Source organism: Pan troglodytes, chromosome 2, assembly GCF_028858775.2.
Source record: "Pan troglodytes isolate AG18354 chromosome 2, NHGRI_mPanTro3-v2.0_pri, whole genome shotgun sequence".
In the NCBI taxonomy this organism is placed as follows: domain Eukaryota; kingdom Metazoa; phylum Chordata; class Mammalia; order Primates; family Hominidae; genus Pan; species Pan troglodytes.
The window spans coordinates 12,806,807-12,830,050 of NC_086015.1; the positions used below are offsets into that span (position 1 = coordinate 12,806,807).

Here is a 23,244-nt window from a genome sequence, read left to right on the forward strand (position 1 = left end):
ATGTGGAGAGAATTGAGTTAGCCAAGGACTGGGTTTCCTTAATCCACAATTACAGCCCCATGCCGAGATATCCCAGGGGCCAACCTTACAGCACCTGGATCCCAGGGTTCTAGCTGAGTAATCATTCCAGAATGGGACTGGGAATCTTGACAGCATTGCCAAGGGGTGGCAGGCAGTATTAATCAATATTAGTCAATAGTACCTATCGGCCTCGAAAATTATAGATTAAAGTTACAGACGACTCAGGTGAGAATGAAGTGACCTTGGGCAAGCCCCTTCTCTTTGGGCCTCAGTCTCCTTATATGTAAAATGAGAGCACTGGTCAAGATAGCTAATGTCTGAGGTCCTGTCCCTCTGGTTTTCCGAAACTGTATAATCTGTGCAATCTGAGAGTTCAATCCTAGCAGGTAAAACACCCCTGCCTCACTCCACAGCTGGATGAAGGCAGATTTTTCCCTATGAGCCCCTGACTGGTAAATGTGAGAAGGAAAACACTGGCCTGTAGAACCAAGCCTGCCCTTCTTTCTCCTGGAAGACAGCTGCTTTCTAGGGAGCAAGTTTACTGAGCCACTTCACCAAGGACAGACGCTTCTACCCTTTGTAGGGAAGCCTGCCTACCTGTGTGGTCCTCGCGTAGCCCGTGAGACAGCCTAATTCTGGATTCACCTAACAGGGCTATTTAGTCTCATGCAAAAGGTAAATTCTCTAATTTAGTCTTAATCTAAACAACAACAACAACAACAACAAAAGTAATAGTGTGATCCCCATTTCCTGTCTTTTGTTTTATTTCTCATTGTGTGCAGAAACCAGGCAGGAAATAGAGAGGTCCCCTCGAAAACTCCTAACAATGAATAAGACATGCTCCTTCACCTTTGAGCTTCGGCCAGGGAGAAAAACACATATTAGGTTGGTGCAAAAGTAATTGTGGTTTTTGCTATTAAAAATAATGGCAAAAACTGCAATTACTTTTGCATCAACCTAATATTTGCGGTGTGACAACAATAAATGATGTTACAGAAGTGAGGACTGCTGGGGGCTGAGGTAATACTTGGGAGATCGTTTTACAAAGAGGTAGCTGGATTTCAGAGCTCCAGAATGAGTTCTCTAGGAAGCAAAGAAAAAAGGCATACTTCTCAGAGAGTGGTACAGGGGAATCACTTTGGCGTTTTGGAGGAAGGACTAAAGATGAATTGCTTGGTGCCTAGCACATTGCCAGCACTTAATATATACAGTTGACCCTCTATATCCCTGTATCTGTGAGTTCAGTGGATTCAAACAATCGTGGATTGAAAATATTCAGGAAAAAAAAATCCTCAAAGTTCCAAAAAGCAAAAATTGAATTTGCCATGTGCCACCTACAACACTGAATGCACACAAATGCAGTGATGAGTGACATTGCATTAGGTGTTACAAGTAATCTTGAGATGACTTAAAGTATGTGAGAGGATATGCACGTGTTATATGCAAATACTGCTTCATTTTATATCAGGGATTTGTGTATCTTGAAGGCTCCCGGAACCAATCCCCCATGGATACCAAGAGATAACTGTACTTATTGATGCTAAAGGAACTTCAAGGCCATGTAAAGGAGAATGGGTTTTATTCTGTAACCCAACATTCCCCAAAATGTGGGATGGAATACTTTCTGATAGTGTTAAATGTGAATTTAATATTGAGTGATACTGAATAACGGGGAGGAAATTCAGTTCTCAGTTCTGCTTCTTTACTTTTGACGTCAGCAAAGAGAAAGTCTGATATAACAAAAATCAGGAAGGTGCTAGTGTAAAGATGACTGAGGTTAGAAGGCATTGGTGAGGAAGGTGAGGTGCCTGGAAGGACTGCAAGCAAAACAACGTACTCAAATCTGTGCTTGGTGAGAGAATGCTGGTAGCCACAGGGAAGATGGGAAAGGAGATACTGGCATTATGAAGGCTTGGAGATCCAGGCAAGAGATGCTGTAGGCATGGACAAAAGATGTGACATTACAGGGTGTCTTACGGTCTTCCAAAGAAACAGAACCATTGGGATGTATATATGTAGAGAAAGAGATTCATTTAAGGAATTGGTTCATGTGTTATGGAGGCTGGCAAGTCCAAAATCTTCAGAGTGAGCTGACAGGCTGGAGACCCAGGGAAGAGCTGATTTTGCAGGTCAAGTCCAAAGGTCCTCTGCTGCGGAATTCCTTCTTGCTCAGGGAGGTCAGTCTTTTGTTCCATATAGACCTTCAACTGATTGGATAAGCCCACCAACTTTATGGTGGGTGATCTACTTTATTCCAGATGTTAATCTCATCCAAAAATACCTTCACGGAAACATCCAGAATAATATTTGACCAAATATCTGGGCACCATGGCCCAGCCAAGCTGACACATAAAATGAACCATCACAGACAGAGATTCAGCAATCCCTGATTTACAAATGTCCTCATCTGTCTGAGTATCCGGCCGTCTTTTTTTTTATTTTATTTTAAGTTCTGGAGTTCATGTGCAGTATGTGCAGGTTTGTTACCTAGGTAAATGTGTGCCATGGTGGCTTGCTGCACCTATCAACCCATCACCTAGGTATTAAGCTTAGCACACATTAGCTATTTTTCCTGATGCTCTCCCTCCCTCCGCCCCCGTGACAGGCCCCAGCGTGTGTTGTTCCCCTCCCTGTGTCTGTGTTCTCATCATTCAGCTCCCACTTATAAGTCAGAACATGTGGTGTTTGGTTTTCTGTTCCTGTGTTAGTTTGCTGAGGATAATGGCTTCTAGCTCCATCCATCCTGCAAAGGACATGATCTTGTTCCTTTTTATGGCTGCATAGTATTCCATGGCATATATATCTATATATATCTATATCTATCTATATCTATCTATCTATCTATCTATATATATATATCACATTTTTTTCTTTATCCAATCTATCATTGATGGGCATTTGGGTTGATTTCATGTCTTTGCTATAGTGAATAGTGCTGCAGTGAACATACATGTGCAGGTATCTTTACAATAGAATGATTTATATTCCTTTGGGTATATACCCAGTAATGAGATTGCTGGGTAAAATGGTCTTTCTGGTTCTAGGTCTTTGAGGAATTGCCACTCCATCTTCCACAATGGTTGAACTAATTTGCATTACCACCAATAGTGTAAAAACATTCCTATTTCTCCAGATCCTTTACAGCATCAGTTGTTTCTTGACTTCTTAATAATCACCATTCTGACTGGCATGAGATGGTATCTTATTGTGGTTTTTATTTGCATTTCTCTAATGATCAGTGATGTTGACCTTTCTTTCATACGTTTGGTGGCCACATAAATGTCTTCTTTTGAGAAGTGTCCGTTCACGTCCTTTGCCCACTTTTTAATGGGGTTGTTTTTTTCTTGTATCCAAGCATCTTAAAGGTGGGGCCAATATTGTCTATACCTGTACTTCGAAAGGCCTAGGTCACTATAGAATAGGCAACTTTCAGGTATTTGTTAAATACAGAAGGATAAAAGGAAGGGGGAAAGGAGGGAAGAAATAAACATCTCCATGGGCAGAACCAGGCCCTCTGGGGAAGGTATCCTGCCCAGAGAATGACCTGCCCTGTACCCACTTCTGCCTCTGGGAACTGGGTCTGAGTTTTAGCATCTTGGGAATTTTCCAGCCCTGGCACATTTATTTCAACATGGATCCAAGCCCAAGCGGCCTTTGCTCTATTGTCAGAGTGGAAATGAGCTATAAACACATCCAACCTACTCCCTCCCTAACATCACCCCCCTCCCCAGCCTGCCCCCAAATAACTTCTCAGCCTCTGCTTGGGCTCCTAGCTCCAGGAGGGGGGTCAGTGACATGCTCTCAGGCATAAAGGCTGAGAACACATTGTAGCAATCAGCCTGCTGCTGGCATACTTGATCTTCTTACATTTATAACTCTGGGCAGATGCAGGCACATCAGGGCACATGGGCTGACCTGGGAAGTTCCTGAGGCCGTGCCAGGATGCTGTGTCAGGAGGCCACTGCTTATAGGTAGAACTTGCACGGATTCCTTCTAGCCTGTGTGATTTTGGACTTCCCAGCCTTTGTTTTCATTCCTGTGTTCCATGCAGGGTGGAGAAAGAGAGAAAAATGTGCTTTCCTATTGGAGAGAGCTCTGAATCTGCAGCAGTAAGTGCTTGCTAGCATCTGGATTTTACCACGTTTTGTCAGCGTGGCTAAGGTACCAAACTTCTCTGAGACTCAGTTTCCCCAGGTGCTGATCACATGAGGCTGTGTGTATAAACCAAACTTAATGCACATGAAGAGTGCTTCACAAACAGCAGAGAACTATACAATCAAATCTTTATTCCCATGCTGACAATCCTGACCCCAGGACCACTCCATGAAAATAGTGTCTGATCCAATCAACCTCCATCTTATTAGTCTTTCTGGATGGAGTTCATAATATTTTCAATTTAATCAGACAAACTGCATCTTGGCAGGTGGGGGGAATGTCACTGTGCCAGGCAAGGAAAGTAACTCCTTTGAACCCTAACTGGTGAGATGGGGATACTGACTCTTTACCTTTCAGGGAGGCCTTTCCTGACCACCTTGGCCCACTGAGAAATCATTATTTTCTGAACCTCTCTAGCATGACCAAAAACTATATTTACAGTATGAATGTGCTCAGTCTTCCCAATCCACTTCTAAGTGCCTAGAATTAGTCCCATATATCACAGTCCTTTCTATATTTGCCCATCATTTTCCTATCATGCATGCCTATAAATGAAAATGTGTTGAGAAAATGGCTGATGGATTACCCAAGAACACCCCTCAGCAAATGAGTCACCAGAGTCAGACCCCTGCTTCCTAGAATCGTATTTTTATGAAAATCAAGTTGAAAGAGGGCTCTTTGTGAGAAAGGATGTCGTTGATCCCTGTGTGCCATTCTCCCCGAGAGAAAGCGATGACAGAGATAAACACGAGGCTTCTAATTCCACAGACACGTTGTCAATTAACAACGGATGTGGCAAAACAATCCCTGTTAATGAATTGGCCTCAACCATTGCATTCTCCGTGTGTAGACACTGTTGGCCCAGGTTAAGGCATAACATGGCATAACTGGAGAGAAACAGCTTCCTATAAGGAATCTCAGAGCTTGGAATAAAAGCAGGCTGTTCTTTTGCAGAAGAAAGGGTTTGTTGAGACGCAGGATCCTTGGAATATGTAACGTCTTTTGGAGAAGTAGAGCCTGAAAGAGTTGAGAGTCATTTAAAAGTGGTTGTTAGCTTCATAACAAACAGAATGATTGGGATTATTACAATGCCTGTTTTACAGATGAGGAAACCGAGGTTCAGAGAGGGGAAGGCATTTGCCCAAGGCCACACAGCTGGTAAAGGAGGTCAGCGTGGCTGGAGCAAAACACAAGAGGAGCAGGGACAGGCCACACGGATCTGGTGGAAGTGTGAGGGACTTTGCTCTCTCATCTAAGAGGGCTGGGAGGCATGAGGGGTTTTACGTGAAGGAGTGATAATGCATTCGCACTAGCAGGGGCACAGATTGGAGGGACGCAAGCAGTTGCAAAGAGATGGATTAAAAGGCTGTTGGGCCAGCATGGTGGTTCATGCCTGTAATCCCAGAACTTTGGGAGGCTGAGGTGGGTGGATCACGAGGTCAGGAGATCGAGACCATCCTGGCCAACATGGTGAAACCCCATCTCTACTAAAAATACAAAACTTAGCTGGGCATGGTGGTGCGTGCCTGTAGTCCCAGCTACTTGGGAGGCTGAGGCAGGAGAATCTCTCAAACCCAATAGGTGGAGGTTGCAGTGAGCCGAGACTGTGCCACTGCCCTCCAGCCTGGGCAACAGAGCAAGATCCCATCTCAAAAAAAAAAAAAAGGCTGTTGTGGGCACCCGGGGAGAGGGTCACAAGTGTGAATAGGGTGGTGCCAGGGTCGACATGGCAAAGACAGGAGATTTGTCCAAGGTCCCACTGTGATCAGAAGTGAAACCAGAACCAAACTCTGGTCTTTCCATTGACTCAGCTACCTCCTGCATCATAAAAGGCCAGGGCAGCATTGAAAATGTTCTCAAGAGACAAGCTAGAAAGACTTTTTGATGAAGTAGAAGGAAAGAGGGAGCTAGCTGAGCAGAGACAATAACAATGGCATGAGACAGTCCCTGGGAATTACTCAAGAGTTCAGGCTAGGTTCAGATAGGAACGCTCAGAGAAAACAAAGCTCTCTTCTCCCGTTAGCTCCTGCCCCGTTTCTATCAGGCCATCTCTGGTAGGAGAAAGGCACCTAAGGGAAATTCCAGTGACCTGAAGGCTCCAAACACATTGTCTCAAGCCTTAGGCAGCCCATCTCTCCTCCTCCACCAATTCCAACAGCCCACTCATTTTTCTTTTTCATTAAAAAAAAAAAAAGGCATTTCTTCCCAGAAGGGCACCCCACAGAAGCCTGCCTTTCTTCCTGGAATATTCAGCACAATTTAACAGAATGTACTATTTCTTCTGTTCTGTTATGCACCAACATTCTTTCAATAAATAAGTTCTAAAGCACCTACTCTGTGCCCATTGGAATGTCCCCTGAATTGTAGCACAGGGAGGCTGTGCTATTAGCTCAGAGTTGAATTTGACCAACAAGTGCTCCCATGTTGGGTGAGAAAATCAAAACAAGTAGAAAGCCCCAAATCCCTGCCTTCAGAGTTAGAATTCCACCATGAATGTGCTGCCCTGTGTGACCATGGGCAAATCCCCACATCTCCCTGGGCCTCAGTTTCCCCTCCTTAAAATGAGGTTATTAGACAATCTCTAAGATCATTTACAGCTCTAACTTTCTATAATGCTCTAAGTCTGGAAGGCAAAACACACACTGCAAAGCAATAAGAGCAGAAAGGACCATCTGATGAAGCATCCCCAGTGCTGACCACAGTACAGCACGTCGTAGGTACTCAATAAATACAAGGAGAAAGAATGAGTATGCACTGTACAGGAAAGGCAGAAGCACTCTGCCAAGAGTGAGTTTTAAACAACTGAAATGTCATTTTTCACCTAACAGACTGGAGAAAATGGAAAAAGAGAATACCCTGGAGGAATCTGGAGCTCTCAAACACTTCTGGTAAGAATGCATTTTGGAGTAGCCTCCTTCAAAGGAAGAAATTTAACAATATATATAAAATGCCTTTAAAATGTGCATGCCTTTTGACACAGTAATTAACCCTTCTAATGATGTAACTTGAGGAAATGATTGGGCAAAAATGCAAAGAGGTATGTATACAGATGGCTGTTAAACATTGTAGAACAAGCAGAACAAGAGTGTTTATTATGTGCATCCCACGAAAAACTGGGTAGAGATTAAAAATAAGAGGGTAGATCTTTGCTAATTGACCTAGGAAAGTGTGTGTGTCTGTGTGTGTGAGAGACAGAGACAGAAGGAGGAAGCAGCTACAGAACAGGGTATATAGAATGATGCCATTTATAAATCCACCCACAGAGAATGGTCTCAAAAGGATGTTACAAACAAATTAACAGCAATTATCTCTAGATAGTAGGATTATGTTTCCAGAAAGCCTCCACAGACCAGCCTGAGTATCTCCAGCCTCCACCTCTTGCTCTTTCTTAGCTGTGGAGCATGTGCCTCCCAACGCCACCCTAGGGTGCTGGGGAAGTGGGAGCATTCCCTTCAAGTGTTGTCAGAGTTTTCAACCAGCTGGCTGGAGTGTTTACAAATAACAGCTTTGATAATCGAGATGTACAGCCAGCCAGGAGGAGGCTTCCCACCCGTGAAGGACGGACCGGCTCTTTGGGGTCCTGGTGTGAACAGAGAAGCCACGTCCGAAGGCCACCAAGAGAACTGTTGCTTTCATACCCCCAGCTCTTCCTGTGGTTGCCTCGTACACAGCACTTTCTCTTCACATTTAAGGTGTTTGTGACATTTCATAAAGTTTCTTAAAGGTGCCCAGCTCCAGCAACATTTCCTTGCAGGAAAGACGCACCAAAGAAGGACAGAACGGCCAAGGGCTCCAGAGCTGGTGTGCTTGGGATGGTCACAAGTGGAGGAGACCTTCCCTGTGTGCATGACATCCAAGAGCTGGCCCAGGATTCCCAAGGGATCGAGGCACACCTTGCCACCCTACCTGAAGGACAGGGACCCTAGCATGCTACAACACTAGGACCGCGAGGAACACGGACACAAGATTCATCTCACACTTGATGATTCTGGGATGAATGCAGCCTCAGGGTGCTGACTCAGCTCCCAGTGACTGAGCCGCCTCTCCAACACAGCACAAACCCGTACTCCCAGTCCTTAGCAGACTCTTCTCAATTCCACTGCACAGCTGCTTCTGTGGCCCTGGCCCACCCTATCTGCCTCCTTTCCACCCACGCTGATCTTCCTGTACCAGGCCTGGCTCCCCAAGCAGGTACCCCAACACTCCTGTGCACACCATCTCCACACGCACACTCAGCCCATTCCCCCTACTAGGAATGATATCCCCACCCCAGCTTGTCCCCCTAACTATCAAATTTCATACCTTGTCCACTTTACAGATGGAGAAACTGAGGCTCAAGATTTGCTAAGATTGCATGGCTAACTGGGATCAGCCAGATCTCTGACTCCCTCCTAGCCTTTCCTCCTAGTCTGTTGCTTTTTTTCTGAGAACTGTGCTTTCTGGAACTCTGGAATAGGGTGCTAGAGAGTGGACATTCTCTCTGCTTCCTTCGAAGTGGTTGATTCCTGAATCCTTGGCTTTTCTTAGGGACTCCTTATTCCTACCTTGTGGAACCCCTTAAAGTTCAAGGATAGCAGAGGAGGAGTTGATGCATTGACTCATGCAGGCTCACCACAGGTAAATGTACAGGCCCTGGAATCAACGTTGTATGGGGGAGTCATGCAGACTTGGATTTAAATCTGGATGCCACCACATACTAACAGTATTACCTTCAGTGACAGCGCCAATCTCACTGTGCCTCAATTAACCTGACTCACAAATGGGAATGAGTTTCCCATTTGTGTAATACCCATGTTTTTGGTTACTGTGGCTACATAGCAAGTTGCCCTAAAGTGTAGTGTTTTCAAACTTATTTTGCTCATGAAACTGTGAGTTGGGGCAGGGCTTGGCAGGGACAGCTCATCTGTGCTCCAGTCGACATTAGCTGGAACAATGGAAAGGCAAGGGCTCGAATCATCTTATAGATTGTGAGGCCTGATATCCCACATAGATCACAGTCAACTCTGGCTGTCACTGGAAGCTTAGCTGGGGCTGTGGGTCAGATGCCTATGCATGGGTTCCTAGGCTCCCTCAGGAAACAGTGGCTGGTTTTCAAAAGCAAGCACTGAGAGAGAGAGAAAGAGATAGAGTCCAAGACAGAGAAAGACAGAGAAAGTCAGAGATAGGGAGACACAGAGAGAAACAGAAATGGGGAGAAAGAAAGAGGCAAGAAAAAGCCATATCACCTTTTGGAACAACCTCAGAAGTCATATTGCATTACTTCTGCCATATTCTATTCAATAAAGCAGTTACAAAGACCCACCAGTTTTCAGGAAGAGGAGAAACAGACCCTGCCCCTTGGAGGAAAAAAAAGCAAAATACTGGAGGCATCTGAGACCAAAAGTATTGTTGTGCTATTTTGGAAAATACATGATTATACCATGTCACTCAGTTGTTCAAGTTGATTCAATGCATGATGCCTGGCACATAGTGGGTACCTATACAAATACTAGCTATTATGTAGCTGCCTATAAGAATGCCTAAGAGTACAGGGGCCATAGGTTAGAATCAAATGACCAGGCCCAGTAGACCAAGCTGGAGTCTGTTCTCTATACCCCAAGCAAAAAAGCTTGAGGTCCACTCATAGCCACCCCAATTTGAGTGAACCAGGGTGCCAATGACAAAAGCACTAGAAATCCATGGTAGTGAGAGTTTTCCCCATGTGCCCCTAAGCCCACACATCCATCACACCCCAGCAGTATTACCCAATGTTCCAGATTAGGAGCCAAGAGTGTTGGTCCTAAGCAAGACAGAAAGTACTGAGCAAATAGCCTAGAAATGAGAACAGAAACTTCTGCAAACTGCAGGGCCAGTGGAAACAGAATGCAGCTTCCAGAAAGAGAGGGTCAGATGTCTTGTATCTCACCAAAAACAGTCATGTAGTTACAAGAGACAAGGAAAGTAACTATATAATTACAAAGGGATCAGTTCATCAAGAGAATATAGCAATTGTAAATATATATGCACTCAATCTTGGAGCACCTAAATATATAGAGAAAATATCAACAGAACTGTGAAGGGAAAAATAGCAATATAATAATAGGAGAGAACTTCAATATCCTGGTTTTATTCATGGATATATCACGCAGACAGACAATTAATAAGGAAATAGCATAGTTGAATAAAACTATAGATCAAACGGACCTAATAGACATATTGGGACCATCAGAGCATTCCATCCAACAGCAGCAGAATACACATTTTTCTCAAGCACACAAAAAACATTCTCCATGTACTAGTCCACAAAACAAGTCTTAACAAATTTAAGAAGGTTGAAATTATATCAAGTATCTTTTATGACCATAATGCTACAAAACTAGAAATCGATAACAGGAGGAAAATCGGAAAATTTGCAAATATATGGAAACCAATACCATACTTCTAAACAACCGATGAGTCAAATAATAAATCAAAAAAGATATTTAAAAATCTTGAGACAAATGAACAAATGAACATAGAAACACAATATACCAAAACTTATGAAGTGCAAGAAAAGCAGCTCTCAGAGGGAAGTTAATAGCAAAAAACAAGCAAACTATATATACATATAGTTTGTATACATATGTATTTATATTATACATAATGAGATATACATATATAGTTTGTATACATATATACTTACACATATATAATGATATACATATATAATGAAATATATATACTTTGTGTGTATATATATAAATACACAGATACATATATAATAATATATATATAGTTTGTTTGTATATATATATATGCCTACATGAAGAAAAAAGATCTTGCTGGAGCAACTAGGCAAGACAAAATAATAAAAGGCATCCAAGTAAGAAAGGAAGGGGTGAAATCATCTCTTTATATATGACATGATCTTATATATAGAAAACCCCAAAAGCACCACCAAAAAAAACCTTTAGAACTAATAAATGAATTCAGTCAAGTTGCCAGATACAAAATCAACATACAAAAAATCAGTTGCATTTCTATATACTAAAAACAAGCCATCAGAAAAAGAAATTAAGAAAACAATAACATTTACAATAGCATTGAAAATAATAAAATACTTAGGAATAAATTTAACCAAGTAGATTAAAGATCCGAATTAATATTGTTAAAATGCCTATATTACCTAAAGTGATCTACAGATTCAAAGCAATCCTTATCAAAATTCTAAAGGCGTTTTAACAGAAACAGAAAAAACAATTCTGAAATTCATATGGGGTCAGAAAAGACTCCAAATGGCCAAAACAATCTTGAGTAAAGACGAAGCTAGAGGCTTTGCACTTTATGACTTCAAACTATATCACAAAGCTTTAGTAATTAAAACAGGCATAAAAACATGGTACTTGCATTAAAAAAAAATACATAGACCAATGGAACAGAATAGATAGCCCAGAAATGAGCTCACACATATATGTTCAATTAATCTTTGATAAAGATACCAAGAATACACAATGTGGAAAAAACAATCTTTCCAATAAATGGTGTTGGGAAAACTGGATATCCACATGCAAAAGTATGAAATTTGACCCTTATACTGTGCACAAAAATTAACTCAAAATGGATTAAAGATTTAAATGAAAGACTTGAAACTATATATTGCCAGAAGAAATCATAGGAGAAAAGCTCCTTGATATTGACCAGAACAATGATTTTTTTGGGTATGACATTAAAAGCACAGGCAACAAAAGCAAAACTAAACAAGTGGGACTACGTCAAATTAAAAAAGCTTCCACACAGCAAAGAAAATCAACAAATTGAAAAGGCAACCTACATAATAGGAGAAAATATTTCCAAACCATATATATAATAAGGGGTTAACATCCTAAATATATAAGGAACTCCTACAACTCAATAGCAAACACACACACACACATACACACACACACACACACAAAATTTAAAAATGGGGAAAGGGCATGGATAGACATTTTTCCAAAAAAAGACATACATATAACCAACAGGTATATGAAAAGGTTCTCAACATCACTAATCATCAGGAAAATGCAAATTAAAACCACAATGAGATACCACCTCACATCTGCTGGGATGGCTATTATCAAAAAGACAAGCAATAACAAGTGTTGGCAAGGATGTAGAGAAAAGAGAACCCTTGTACACTGTTGGTGGAAATGTAAGTTGGTACAACTCTTATGAAAAACATAATGGAGGTGCCCAAAAAAATTAAAAATAGAACTGCTATATGATCCAGCAATCCCACTTCTGGGTAATCAGCATCTTGGTATCTGCACTCCCATGTTTATTACTATATTATTCGCAATAACCAAGATATGGAAGCAACCTAAGTGTCCATCAATGGGTAAATGGATAAAGAAAATGTGGTGTGTATATATACAATAAATATTATTCAGCCATAAAAAATAAGGAAATCCTGCCACCTGCAACAATATGGATGAACCTGGAGACATTATGCTAAGTGAAATAAGCCAGGCACAGAGAGAGAAATACTGTATGAACTCTCTTATATGTGAAATTGAAGAAAGGCAAACTCATAGAAGCAGACAGTAGAATGGTGATTACCAGGGCATGGGAGTGAGAGTGGGAGACAATAGAAAGAGGTTGGTCAAAGTGTACATTTTCAGTTGTAAGACAAATGAGTTCTGGAGATCTAATGTATAGCATAGTGACTATAGTTAATAATACTGTATTGCATACTTGATATTTGCTACGAATAGATCTTAAGTATTCTTACCACATGCAAAAAAATGTTAACTGTGAGGTCATTGATTTGTTATTAACTTGATTGTGATAATCATTTCATTATATATGCACATCAAATCATCACATTGTACAACTTAAATATATACAATTTTTTGTCAATTATATCTCAATAAATTATAAATTTTATCTCAATAAAGCTAGAGGGGAGGAAGAGCATTAAACCAAGCATGGGACCTCTGAGTGTGGCCTCCATGCTATGCACAGGTTACATGAAGCCAGCCTGCCCAGGAGCTTTCTTCTCACCATCTATCCCACCTCAAGAACTATCCATTTCACATCCTAGGTGTTGCTTGAAGTCATCTGCTCCCTCCATCTCCATGTCACTGCTGCAGTCTAAGCTGCCACCCACATACACTCCCTGGACAGCTGCAACCCTTCTGGTCTCCTCCCTCCTTCTCTCCACACAACAGCCAGTTACCTTTGAAAATGGCACATGTGATAACATCACCTTCTGTTGGAAATAGTTTAATGTCCTCTCCCTGCCCCGGGGGTAAAGGTCAAATGCTTTAACATGGTCCATGGGCCAGTCCCATATGATCAGGTCACCTTTATTTACACCACACTTCAAGTTCTCCAAGCTTCAGCCACTGCCCACACAACCGTGGGCAAGTTATGGCTTGATCATATCTCATATCCCAGCAAATCTACCACATCCTCCAAGCTCCTTCAGGGTCTCTTGTAATACTATAGACCTCTCCTTAGCACCTTCCAAATGTGTGATTTTACATATGTTTGTGTGGAGTTTTGATTAATGCCTGCCACCAAGGGCGGAAGCTGTGTCTAATTGTATTCACCATATTCTCCATGCTGAGCACATTGTGTGTGCACCATTCTTATGGTGAATGAGTTAGCTAATGAACCAATGCCTGCCACGTACTCAAAAATCCGAGGACTGACAACATGTCCAACCATCCCATCAACTGCAACAAGAAGATGAGACTATGTTCCTTGAACAGATGTTGTGAAGATTAACTGAGATTGTGTATAAAAAGCACTTCGCACTAGAGAGATGTTCAATAAATGTCTATGAGATGTTTTTGAAGGGACACTGGGAAGTATGTGATGGGGGAAATCAAGGGAGCCCTTCTCTCTTCCCATCCCTTGTCCTGGAATCTGGGATTCTGGAAAGAAATTCTTAATTTATTTCTACTGTCTTATTAAAGATTTAATGCATTTCTCTTTCCTGAGGGAAATGATAGAGGGACCTCTGGGACTACCTTGGGCTGCAAAATATTCCTAGGCCAGGCAGGTGGGAGAGGGGGTGGTTCAAAACCAGGTGCAGCTAGTTCCAAACCCAGGACATTCTTCTATGCCAGATTGCCTTTCGGGGAGAATGCTTAACATAAATGAACTAATTTTAGCCTAAATTAGGTTTATCCTGAATCTTGATTTTAATCTAAATTAACTAACTGTTAGCATCAAGAGAAGCGGGTAGATACCCACCTTGCCCATATGCACAGAGCTGCCACAGACATTGCCCAGCTCCCTTGCTCCTGAAAAGCAAGTTCAGACTCAATTAAAAGACGATTAAGTGGCCTGGCCAACTGAAACAGAAGCAGCACAGCCTCTCCCTGCCAGGGCTTCCACAGGGACAGAAAAGCAGCACAAAGACTGCTGCTGACCTTCCTGTCCAGCCTTACCTTTGACTTGCCCTCTCAGGCTGGGTTTGCAGTGCCAGGGGCCTCTCTGGCCTAAAGGCAGCTGGGCATTGTGTAGTCCCCATAAACAGCTGCCCAGTGTGTCTAGAGAAGGGATGGACACCACTAACATCCAAATGAGGCCCCAGGCAGCAGGGAACTGAGAGTCAGTGCCAAGCTCCTCTGAGCCTGCATAATTCAGAGTCTGCAGGAAGCCAAACATCCTTTAAAAAGAAGGCCAAATCATAACAACCTCCTGCATTTGTCCTGCTGTTGTTCCTCCTCAGAGCACATTCCAGTCTATTAGCTTGTTAGAGCTTCAAAAACAACCCCATGAAGTCCATAGGCAGGAATCATTATCCCCATTCTTGAGGAAAGGAAACTGAGACTCAGGGAATAATTACCAACAGTAGCAGCATGGCAGTCATTACTGAGTGCTCACTGTGTGCAGAGACCTTTGCACGAACTATCTCAGTTAAATTCTGGGAAATAAATTTTATTATTATCCTCATTCTATAGATAAGAAGTCAGAGGCTGGGGAAAGTTAAATAATTTGTTTCAGTTTACACAGCTAGAAAATACCAGAGCCAGCTGGGCATGGTGACTTACACCTATAATCCCAGCACTTTGGGAGGCTGAGGTGGGTGGATTACCTGAGGTCAGGAGTTCAAGATCAGCCTGGCCAACAAGGTGAAACCCCATCTCTACTAAAAAAAAAAATACAAAAAATTAGCTGGGCGTGGTGGCTAATTTTTTGTATTTTTTTTTGTAGAGATGTGGTTTCACTATGTTGGCCAGGCTGATCTCGAACTCCTGACCTCAGGTAGAGATTTTCCTGGATTATATGGGTGGGACCCATGTAATCACAAGGATCCTTATAATTGAAAGGGGGGTGGGAGTGGAGTCAGTGTCAGAGTCAGAGAGATATGAAGGTACTACACTGCAGGCTTTGAAGATGGAGGAAGCCAAGTCACAAGCCAAGAAATGCACAGTCCTAGAAGCTGAAAGGAAACAAATTTTCCCCCAGAGCCTCTAAAAGGAAGCAGTTCTGTCAAAACCTTGATTTTAGCCCAGTGAGACCCATTTCCAATTTCAGAACTATAAGACAATAAATTTATGTTATTTCAAGCCATCACATGTGTGAAACTAATATACTAACCATCAACACAATCAACATTGTGTTGATCAACTTTAGAACATTTTTATCACTTCACGGTGAAACCTCATATCCATTAGCAACCACTCCCCATTTCTCTCCAAACCTCTCAGCTCTAGGCAACTACTAATCTACTTTCTGTCTCTTATGGATTTGCCTATTCTGGGCATTTCAGATAAATGGGATCAGACAATATGTGGCCTTTTGTGTCTGCCCTTTTCACAAGCATAAGGCTTTCAAAGTTCATCCATGTTGTACCATGTGTCAGGATTCCATTTCTTTTTATTGCCAAACATTATCCAACTGCATGGATATATAATATTTTATTTATCCATTCATCAATTGGTGGATATTTGGGCTATTTCCACTTTTTGGTTATAATGAATACTGCTACTATGAACATTCATGAACAAGCTTTCATAAAATATGTATATGGACATACATTTTATACATTATGTAGATGGACATATACTTTTATTGAGTGTATACCTAAGAGCGGTACTATTGGGTCATATGATAATTCTATGTCTTATCTTTTGAGGAACTGGCAAAGTGGCTGCACCATTTTACATTTCTCCTAACAGTGTATAAGGGTTTCAGTTTCTCGACCTCCTTGTGGACGCTTGTCTTTTTTGATTATAGCCATCTTAGTGGATGTGAAGTGATACCTCATTGTGGTTTTGATTTTTATTTTCCTGATGGCTCATGATGTTGAGCATCTTTTATGTGTTTATTGGCCATTTGTATATCTTCTCTGAATAAATGTCTATTCATCCTTTGCCCATTTTTTAATTGGGTTGTCTGTCCTTTTATTATTGGATTGTAAAAGTTCTTTATATATTCTGAATACAAGCCCCTTTCAGATATATGACTTGTTAATATTTTCTTCCATTTTGTGGGTTATCTTTCACTTTATTGATGGTATTCTTTAAAGCACAAAAGTTTTTAATTTTAATAAAGCTCAATTTATTTATTTTTCCTTTGGTTGCTTGTGCCTTTAGTGTCATACCTAAAAAACTATTGCCAGATCCAAAGTAACGAGGATTTATGACCATATTTCTTTTAAGAGTTTTATAGTTTTTGTTTTTACAGTTAGATTTTTGGTGCATTTTCAGTTAATTTTTTGTATATGGTATGAGGTAGGGATTTAAATTCATTCTTTGGCATGTGGATATCCAATTTTCCCAGCATCATTTGTTGAAAAGATTCTTCTTTTTCCATCGAATGGTCTTGAAACCCTTGCAGAAAATCAACTGACCATAATTATGATGGTTTATCTCTGGGCTCTCAATTCTATTTCATTGATCTATGTGTCTGTTCTTATGCCAGTATCACACTGTCTTGATTACTGTAGCTTTGTAGTTAGTTTTGAAGTTGGAAAGTGTGAGCCCTCCAACTTTGTTTAAGACTGTTTTGGCTATCCTGGGTGCTTTACATTTTTATGTGAAGTTTAGAATCAGCTTGTCAATTTCAGAAAAATAAGCCAGCTGGAATTTTGATAGAGATTGCATTAAATCTGTAGATCAATTTGGGAAGTATTCCCATCGTAGCAATAGTTAGTCTTCTGATCTGTCAAAATGGATATATTTTCATTATTTAAGTCTTTAGTTTATTTCAACAATGTTATACATGTTTCAGAATACAAGTTTTTCACTTCTTTTGGAAAAATTAATCCTATGTATTTCATTCTTTTGATGCTAATGGAAAAGGAATTGTTTTCTTATTTTTATTTTCTGATTACTCATTGCAAGCATATAGAAATATAGTTGATTTAATGTATTGATCTTATATTCTGTAACCTTGACTAACTTTTTTATTCTAATAGATTTTTAGTAAATTTCTTAGGATTTTCTATATCAAGATAATGTCACATTCAAATAGAGATAGTTTTATTTTTTTTCCAGTCTTATGCCCTTTATTTTTTTTACTGCCTAATTGCCCTGACTAGAATTTCCAGTACAATATTGAATATAAGTGGCGAGAGCAGATATCCTTATCTTGTTCCCAATCTTAGGAAAGAAAGCATTCAATCATTCACCATTAATATGAGGTTAGCTGTGGCTTGTGTGGTGTGTGTGTGTGTGTGTGTGTGTGTGTGTTTTATAGATGCCCTTAATCAGATTGAGAAAGTTCCCTATATTCCTAGTTTGTTGAATATTTATCATAAAAGGATTTTGAATTTGTCAAATGTCTTGATAGGGTTGGTATGTTATAATGTTTAATTTTCTGATGTTAAACCTTGCATTCCTGGAATAAATCCCACTTAACATGGTATGTAATGCTTTTTATATGTTTGTGGACTCAGTTTGTTAGTATTTTCTGGAGGAATTTTTGCCTATGAGAGATATTGGTCTGTAATTTTCTTCTCATATGATACCTTTGTCTGGTTTGAGTATCACAGTAATGTTGGCCTCATAGAATTTGTTGGGAAGTATTCTTTCCTCTTCTATTTTTGGAAAAGTTTGTGGAGAATCAATATTAATTATTCTTTAAATGTTTGGTACAGTTCACCAGTTAAGCCTTCTGGGTCTGAGCTCCTTGTGAGTAGTTTTGACTATAATTTTTTTTACTAATTTAATATCTTTATTTGTTATAGGTCTATTCAGATGTTCTATTTCTTCTAAGTCAGTTTTGGTAGTTTTTGTCCTTCTAGAAATTTTTTCATTTCATCTAACTTTTTGAACTTAATTGTCATACAGCTGTTCATCATATTCCCTTATGATCCTTTTAATTTCTGTCAGTAGGTCTGTGAAGTCTTTTATTCCTGATTTTAATAATTTGAGACTTCTCTTTCTTTTCAACTTGGTCAATCGAATTAAAGTTTTGCCAATTTTGTTGATCCTTTCAAGTAACCTAACTTTTGGTTCTGTTTATTTTTCTCTATGAATTTTATTCCCTATTTTATAAATTTCTACTCTAATCTTTATTATTTCCTTTATTTAGCTTGCTTGGTTTTAGTTTACTCTTCTTTTTCTAGTATCTTAAGGTGGAAGGACATGTTATTGATTTGAGGTCTTTCTTTATAATATACATATTTACAACTATAAATTTTCCTCTAAGTACTGCTTTGTCTGCATCCCATAAATTATGATATGTTTTTGTCTTCATTTTCGTTCATTTCAAAGTATTTTTGATTCATCTTTAGGATTTCTTTATTTGGTCCATTGGCTATTTAGGAGTATATTCTTAAGTTTCCACATATTTGTGAATTTTCCAAATGTTCTTCTCTATTGATTTCTAATTTTACTCTCCTATGTCCACAGAACACACTTTGTGTCATTTCCATCCTTTTAAAGTTATTGAGACTTGTTTTATGACCTAACATACGATCTATCTTGGAGAATGCTCCATGTGCATTTGAGAAGAATGTGTATTCTTCTGCTGGTGGGTAGAGTGTTCTATAGATACCTATTAGGTCTAGTTTGTTTATAATGTTGTTCAAGTCTTCTGTCTCTTTATTGATCTTCTGCCTAGTTGTTCAAACTAGGATATTAAAGTCATCAACTATAATTGTTGAATTGTCTATTTGTCTCTTCAATTTGTTTCATTTATTTTGGGGCTTTGTTATTAGATGCATATATGTTTATAATCGTTATATTTTCCTGATGAATTTACGCTTTCATCATTATAAATGTCTCTCACTATCTCTAATAATTTTTTGTTTTAAAATCTATTTGTGTGAGCCAGGAGCAGTGGCTTACACTTATAATCCTAGCAACTCAGGAGGCTGAGGCAAAAAGATCTCTTGAGGCCAGGCATTCAAGACCATCCAGGGCAACACAGCAAGGCCCCCTTTCTTTAAAAATGAAAAAATTAACCAGGCATGGTGTCACATATCTATAGTCCCAGCTACGGGAGACTGAAGTGAAGGAATGCTTGAGCCCAGGAGTTAGAGGCTGCAGTAAGCTATGATCATGCCACTGTACTCCAGCCTGGATGACAGAGGTAAACCTTATCTCTGAAAAAAATATATATTTGTCTGATATTAATATAGCCACTCTGGCTTTCTCATGGTTGCTATTTGCATGATATATTTTTTACATCATTTTCCCTTCAACCTTTTATCTTTGAATCTAAAGTGTGTCTCTTGAAAACAACATGTAGTTGGATCTTTTTTATCCAGTTCACAATTGCTTTTTAAATATCAGTGTATTTGTCAACATTATGAAAAAGACCTATATGTATTTATATTGTTTAAAAATAATTTTGACCTCACAGACCCCTTGAAAGGTGTCTGTAGTCCATTCTTGGAGAACCACTGCAATAATAAGCATTTATTTAGCTTATGCATGTGTGAATTAGCTGAGGGTGGACTGCTCTAAGCTGAGCCTGGCTGGATCCTTTTCCTTGGACCAGCAGGCTAGTATGTAGACATGTCCTTCTTCTGGTGACAGCAGAAGCTTCAGAGGTTAAGGAAAAACAAATATTTTAAGGATATGCCTTGTTACATTGGTCAAAGTGAGCCACAAATTCTTGCACAAGTCACATGATCAAACACAAAATTGAGGGGTAGGGATATACATTCCATCCTTTTCGTGAGAGCTGAAAAATGCTTGCAAAGGATGAGAAGACAGGCAGTAGTGAAAAAAAAAATAGGATGATTTGCAATCTGCACACAGCTCAAGAGTGTAAGCAGAGTAACCAGCTAAGAGCTACCACAGCTAGAGAGAGAATGACGCTTTGGACTAATGGTGAAGAGGAAGGGAATTGGGTGTGACAACTGGGGAAGAAGAACCCCAAGGTGAGACCACAGGGTGACTCTCCACCAGCACTTGCCTGGCAGGGATACTGCCAAATGCAAGGATGTCCTGGCACCCTCCTAGGCGGATAGAAACTAGTCCTGGTGCCCCTCAACCTTGCTTCCTTGATATTTTCTCCACATTTTCCCAGGACTCTCAGACAATCCAGCTGTGCCTTGCCCCTTAGGAGTTTACCCCTTAGGGATTCTTATGGCTGAATGGGAAATGCTCCATAGTGATGGGGAAAAGCACATTGAAAAATGGCATAGAGAGTACGGTATGGCTTTTTTTTTTTTTTTTTTAAACAAAAAATGGGCTGGGCATGGTGGCTCACACCGGTAATCCCAACACTATGGAAGGCCAAAGCAGATGGATCACCTGAGTCAGGAGTTCGAGACCAGCCTGGCCAACATGGTGAAACTCCATCTCTACTAAAAATACAAAAGTTAGCCAGGCGTGGTCGCGTGCGCCTCTAGTCCTGGCTTCTCGGGAGGCTGAGGCAGGAGAACCGCTTGAACCTGGGAGGCAGAGGTTGCAGTGAGCCGAGATTGTGCCATTGCACTCCAGCCTGGGCGACAGAGCAAGACTCCATCTCTAAAAAATTAAATTAAATTAAATTTTTAAAAAAACAAAAAATGTTTTCGAATGGTATTTACTTATATGATCATAGAGAAGATATCACATTGTTAACAGCGGTGAGTTACCTCCAACAGCTAGACTGGTGTTAGGTGAGGGAACTACAGCATTTTGCTTTATACATTTCAGCACTGTCTGGACTGGTAAACATGTAGGCAATATGTTAGTTGAATGAATGAAGGAATGGAAGGGAGGAAGGAAGGAAGAAAGAAAGAGTCTGTCGTCCATTCAGCAAAGCATGAGGGCCAGGCACTAACAAAGGTTGAGATCTATACCCAAAGCTCCAGAACTGTCTCCTCAGGCCCTATTCTCATCACTGGGCCTCCCTCACTCTGCCCCTTGGCTTCCTTCCCATGGAGGCAGTGGGGCTTTGAGTAGATGGAACCACAGCTCTGAGACTTACTGGCTGTGAGACCAAGTCTCCCAGCTTCTCTGAGCCTCTGCACTATATCATTTTGAGAAATTGATGAAATAATAAATTCTAGGTGCTCAGCATGGTGCCGGGCAAGTGGTAAGAACTCTATAAATGTTCACTTTACTTTGCTCCTCATTCTGTTTGAGGCATGGGTTGGGCCCTTGCCCAGCTGCCAACCTCCTGATTTTCTCTGAACATTGCCCCTTTTCTTCTGCCTTCATCAGCCTTGCCCTTAGGGGAATGACAACTCAGGAACAACATCCCTCCTTCTTCACCTTCCACCTTCCACAGTGACCAAGGCAGCCTCTCTCAGAAATGGTCTGATCAAGGCATTCGTGTAGAGATGCTATAAATTTAACATCTACATATAATTTCAAGTGAGCAAGACCTACAGATGCAGAAACTGCTTACCCAACAGAAAGGAGCATTGAGGTGAATTTGGAGAGAGACTGGGAAAAAGGTGGGATTTCCTAGTGTGGGAATCAGAACCTCTGTATAAGGCCATGCCATGGGAGAATGTCTAGGGAGGCTGGCCACAGAGCACTCCAAGAAAAATGCTGACCTGGGCAGGAGCAACTCCCACAACAGAATGCATCCTGTGCTTCCCCCAGAAAGAAGCCTCCTCCCTGATCCTGCTGGCCTTTCCCTCTCCATCTCCCCCAACCCCTGAGTAAGCCCAGGATCGGCAGAAGAGCCTCAGTTCCTTCTTCCCTAAGGGACCCTCTGTGATGATATCTGCCATAAAGCAGCCACGGCAGCTTTGGACTGCAGTGTGGGTCAGACAATGCCCTGCAGTCTTGGCTCAGCCACTCAGCAGCTGCAGGGCCCTCAGCAAGCCACCCACCTCTCTTGGCTACATCTTCCTGTGTCAGGAAGGCCATCTTGCCATCACTGTTGGAAGGATGTGGGGAGACAATTGATGAGAAATTTTCCAGCTTAAGACCTCAGCTGGTTGAGGGAGTGTCAGAGTTGCATTTGGGGATAACAAGCCCTAGAACATGTCCCTAGCAAAGACAGCCTTCTCAGCATCTCTATGACCCTGAGCTCCTGTTTCTGAGGCCTCATTTGGGGAGCCAGCCGTCCCCTCCAGTTCTAGTGAGCATGCATGAACGCTAAGGCTAGAGGCAGAGAGACGGCCGAAGTCACGGTGTCCAACCCAGGAGGCGAAGGAAGGCACGATGCCTGGGATGCACTGGGCATCACTCTGCTTGCCTATAGGAAAGAGACAGGCTAATTCTGGCACCAAGGGACAGAGAAATTATCCGCAGACAGAGGCCAGATGGCAACGCTGCTTGAGGAAACCCGATGGACACAATGGACTCTGAATCACCGTGAGTGGTGACTCAAAGTCTTACAGACATTAGCTAATCGCGAACATGACTGCAGGCCATCAGTGACTGGGATCCCCCACGCCAGGCTAACATCAACCCTGGACATCAGTCAGATCCTCAGGCAGGCACGGTCCCTTCCCTGTGTCACGGAAAGCTCCAGGCCACTCAGTGGGCAGCTGCAGCCATCCCTGAAGGCACAGAAAGCAGTCAGAGATTGAATTCGGATAAGCAGCCTTAGCTTTTAAAGACAGATGCAACACACTTAAAAAACAGGTGGCCCCGGCCGGGCGCGGTGGCTGACGCCTGTAATCCCAGCACTTTGGGAGACTGAGGCGGGCAAATCATGAAGTCAGGAGATCGAGACCATCCTGGCTAACACGGTAAAATCCCGTCTCTA

At 41.3% G+C, this 23,244-nt stretch overlaps 1 protein-coding gene across 1 annotated transcript in view; it reads right to left on the reverse strand.

Moving 5' to 3' along the window:
* Window positions 1-4,288: 4,288 nt before the first annotated feature.
* Window positions 4,289-23,244, reverse strand: part of RAD18 (RAD18 E3 ubiquitin protein ligase) — a 192,245-nt gene continuing 173,289 nt past the window's right edge. The window contains exon 13 of the mRNA XM_063805301.1: window positions 4,289-5,193. Coding sequence (XP_063661371.1) covers window positions 5,094-5,193 — 100 coding nt within the window. The 3' untranslated portion in view covers window positions 4,289-5,093. The remainder of the gene's footprint in view (window positions 5,194-23,244) is intronic.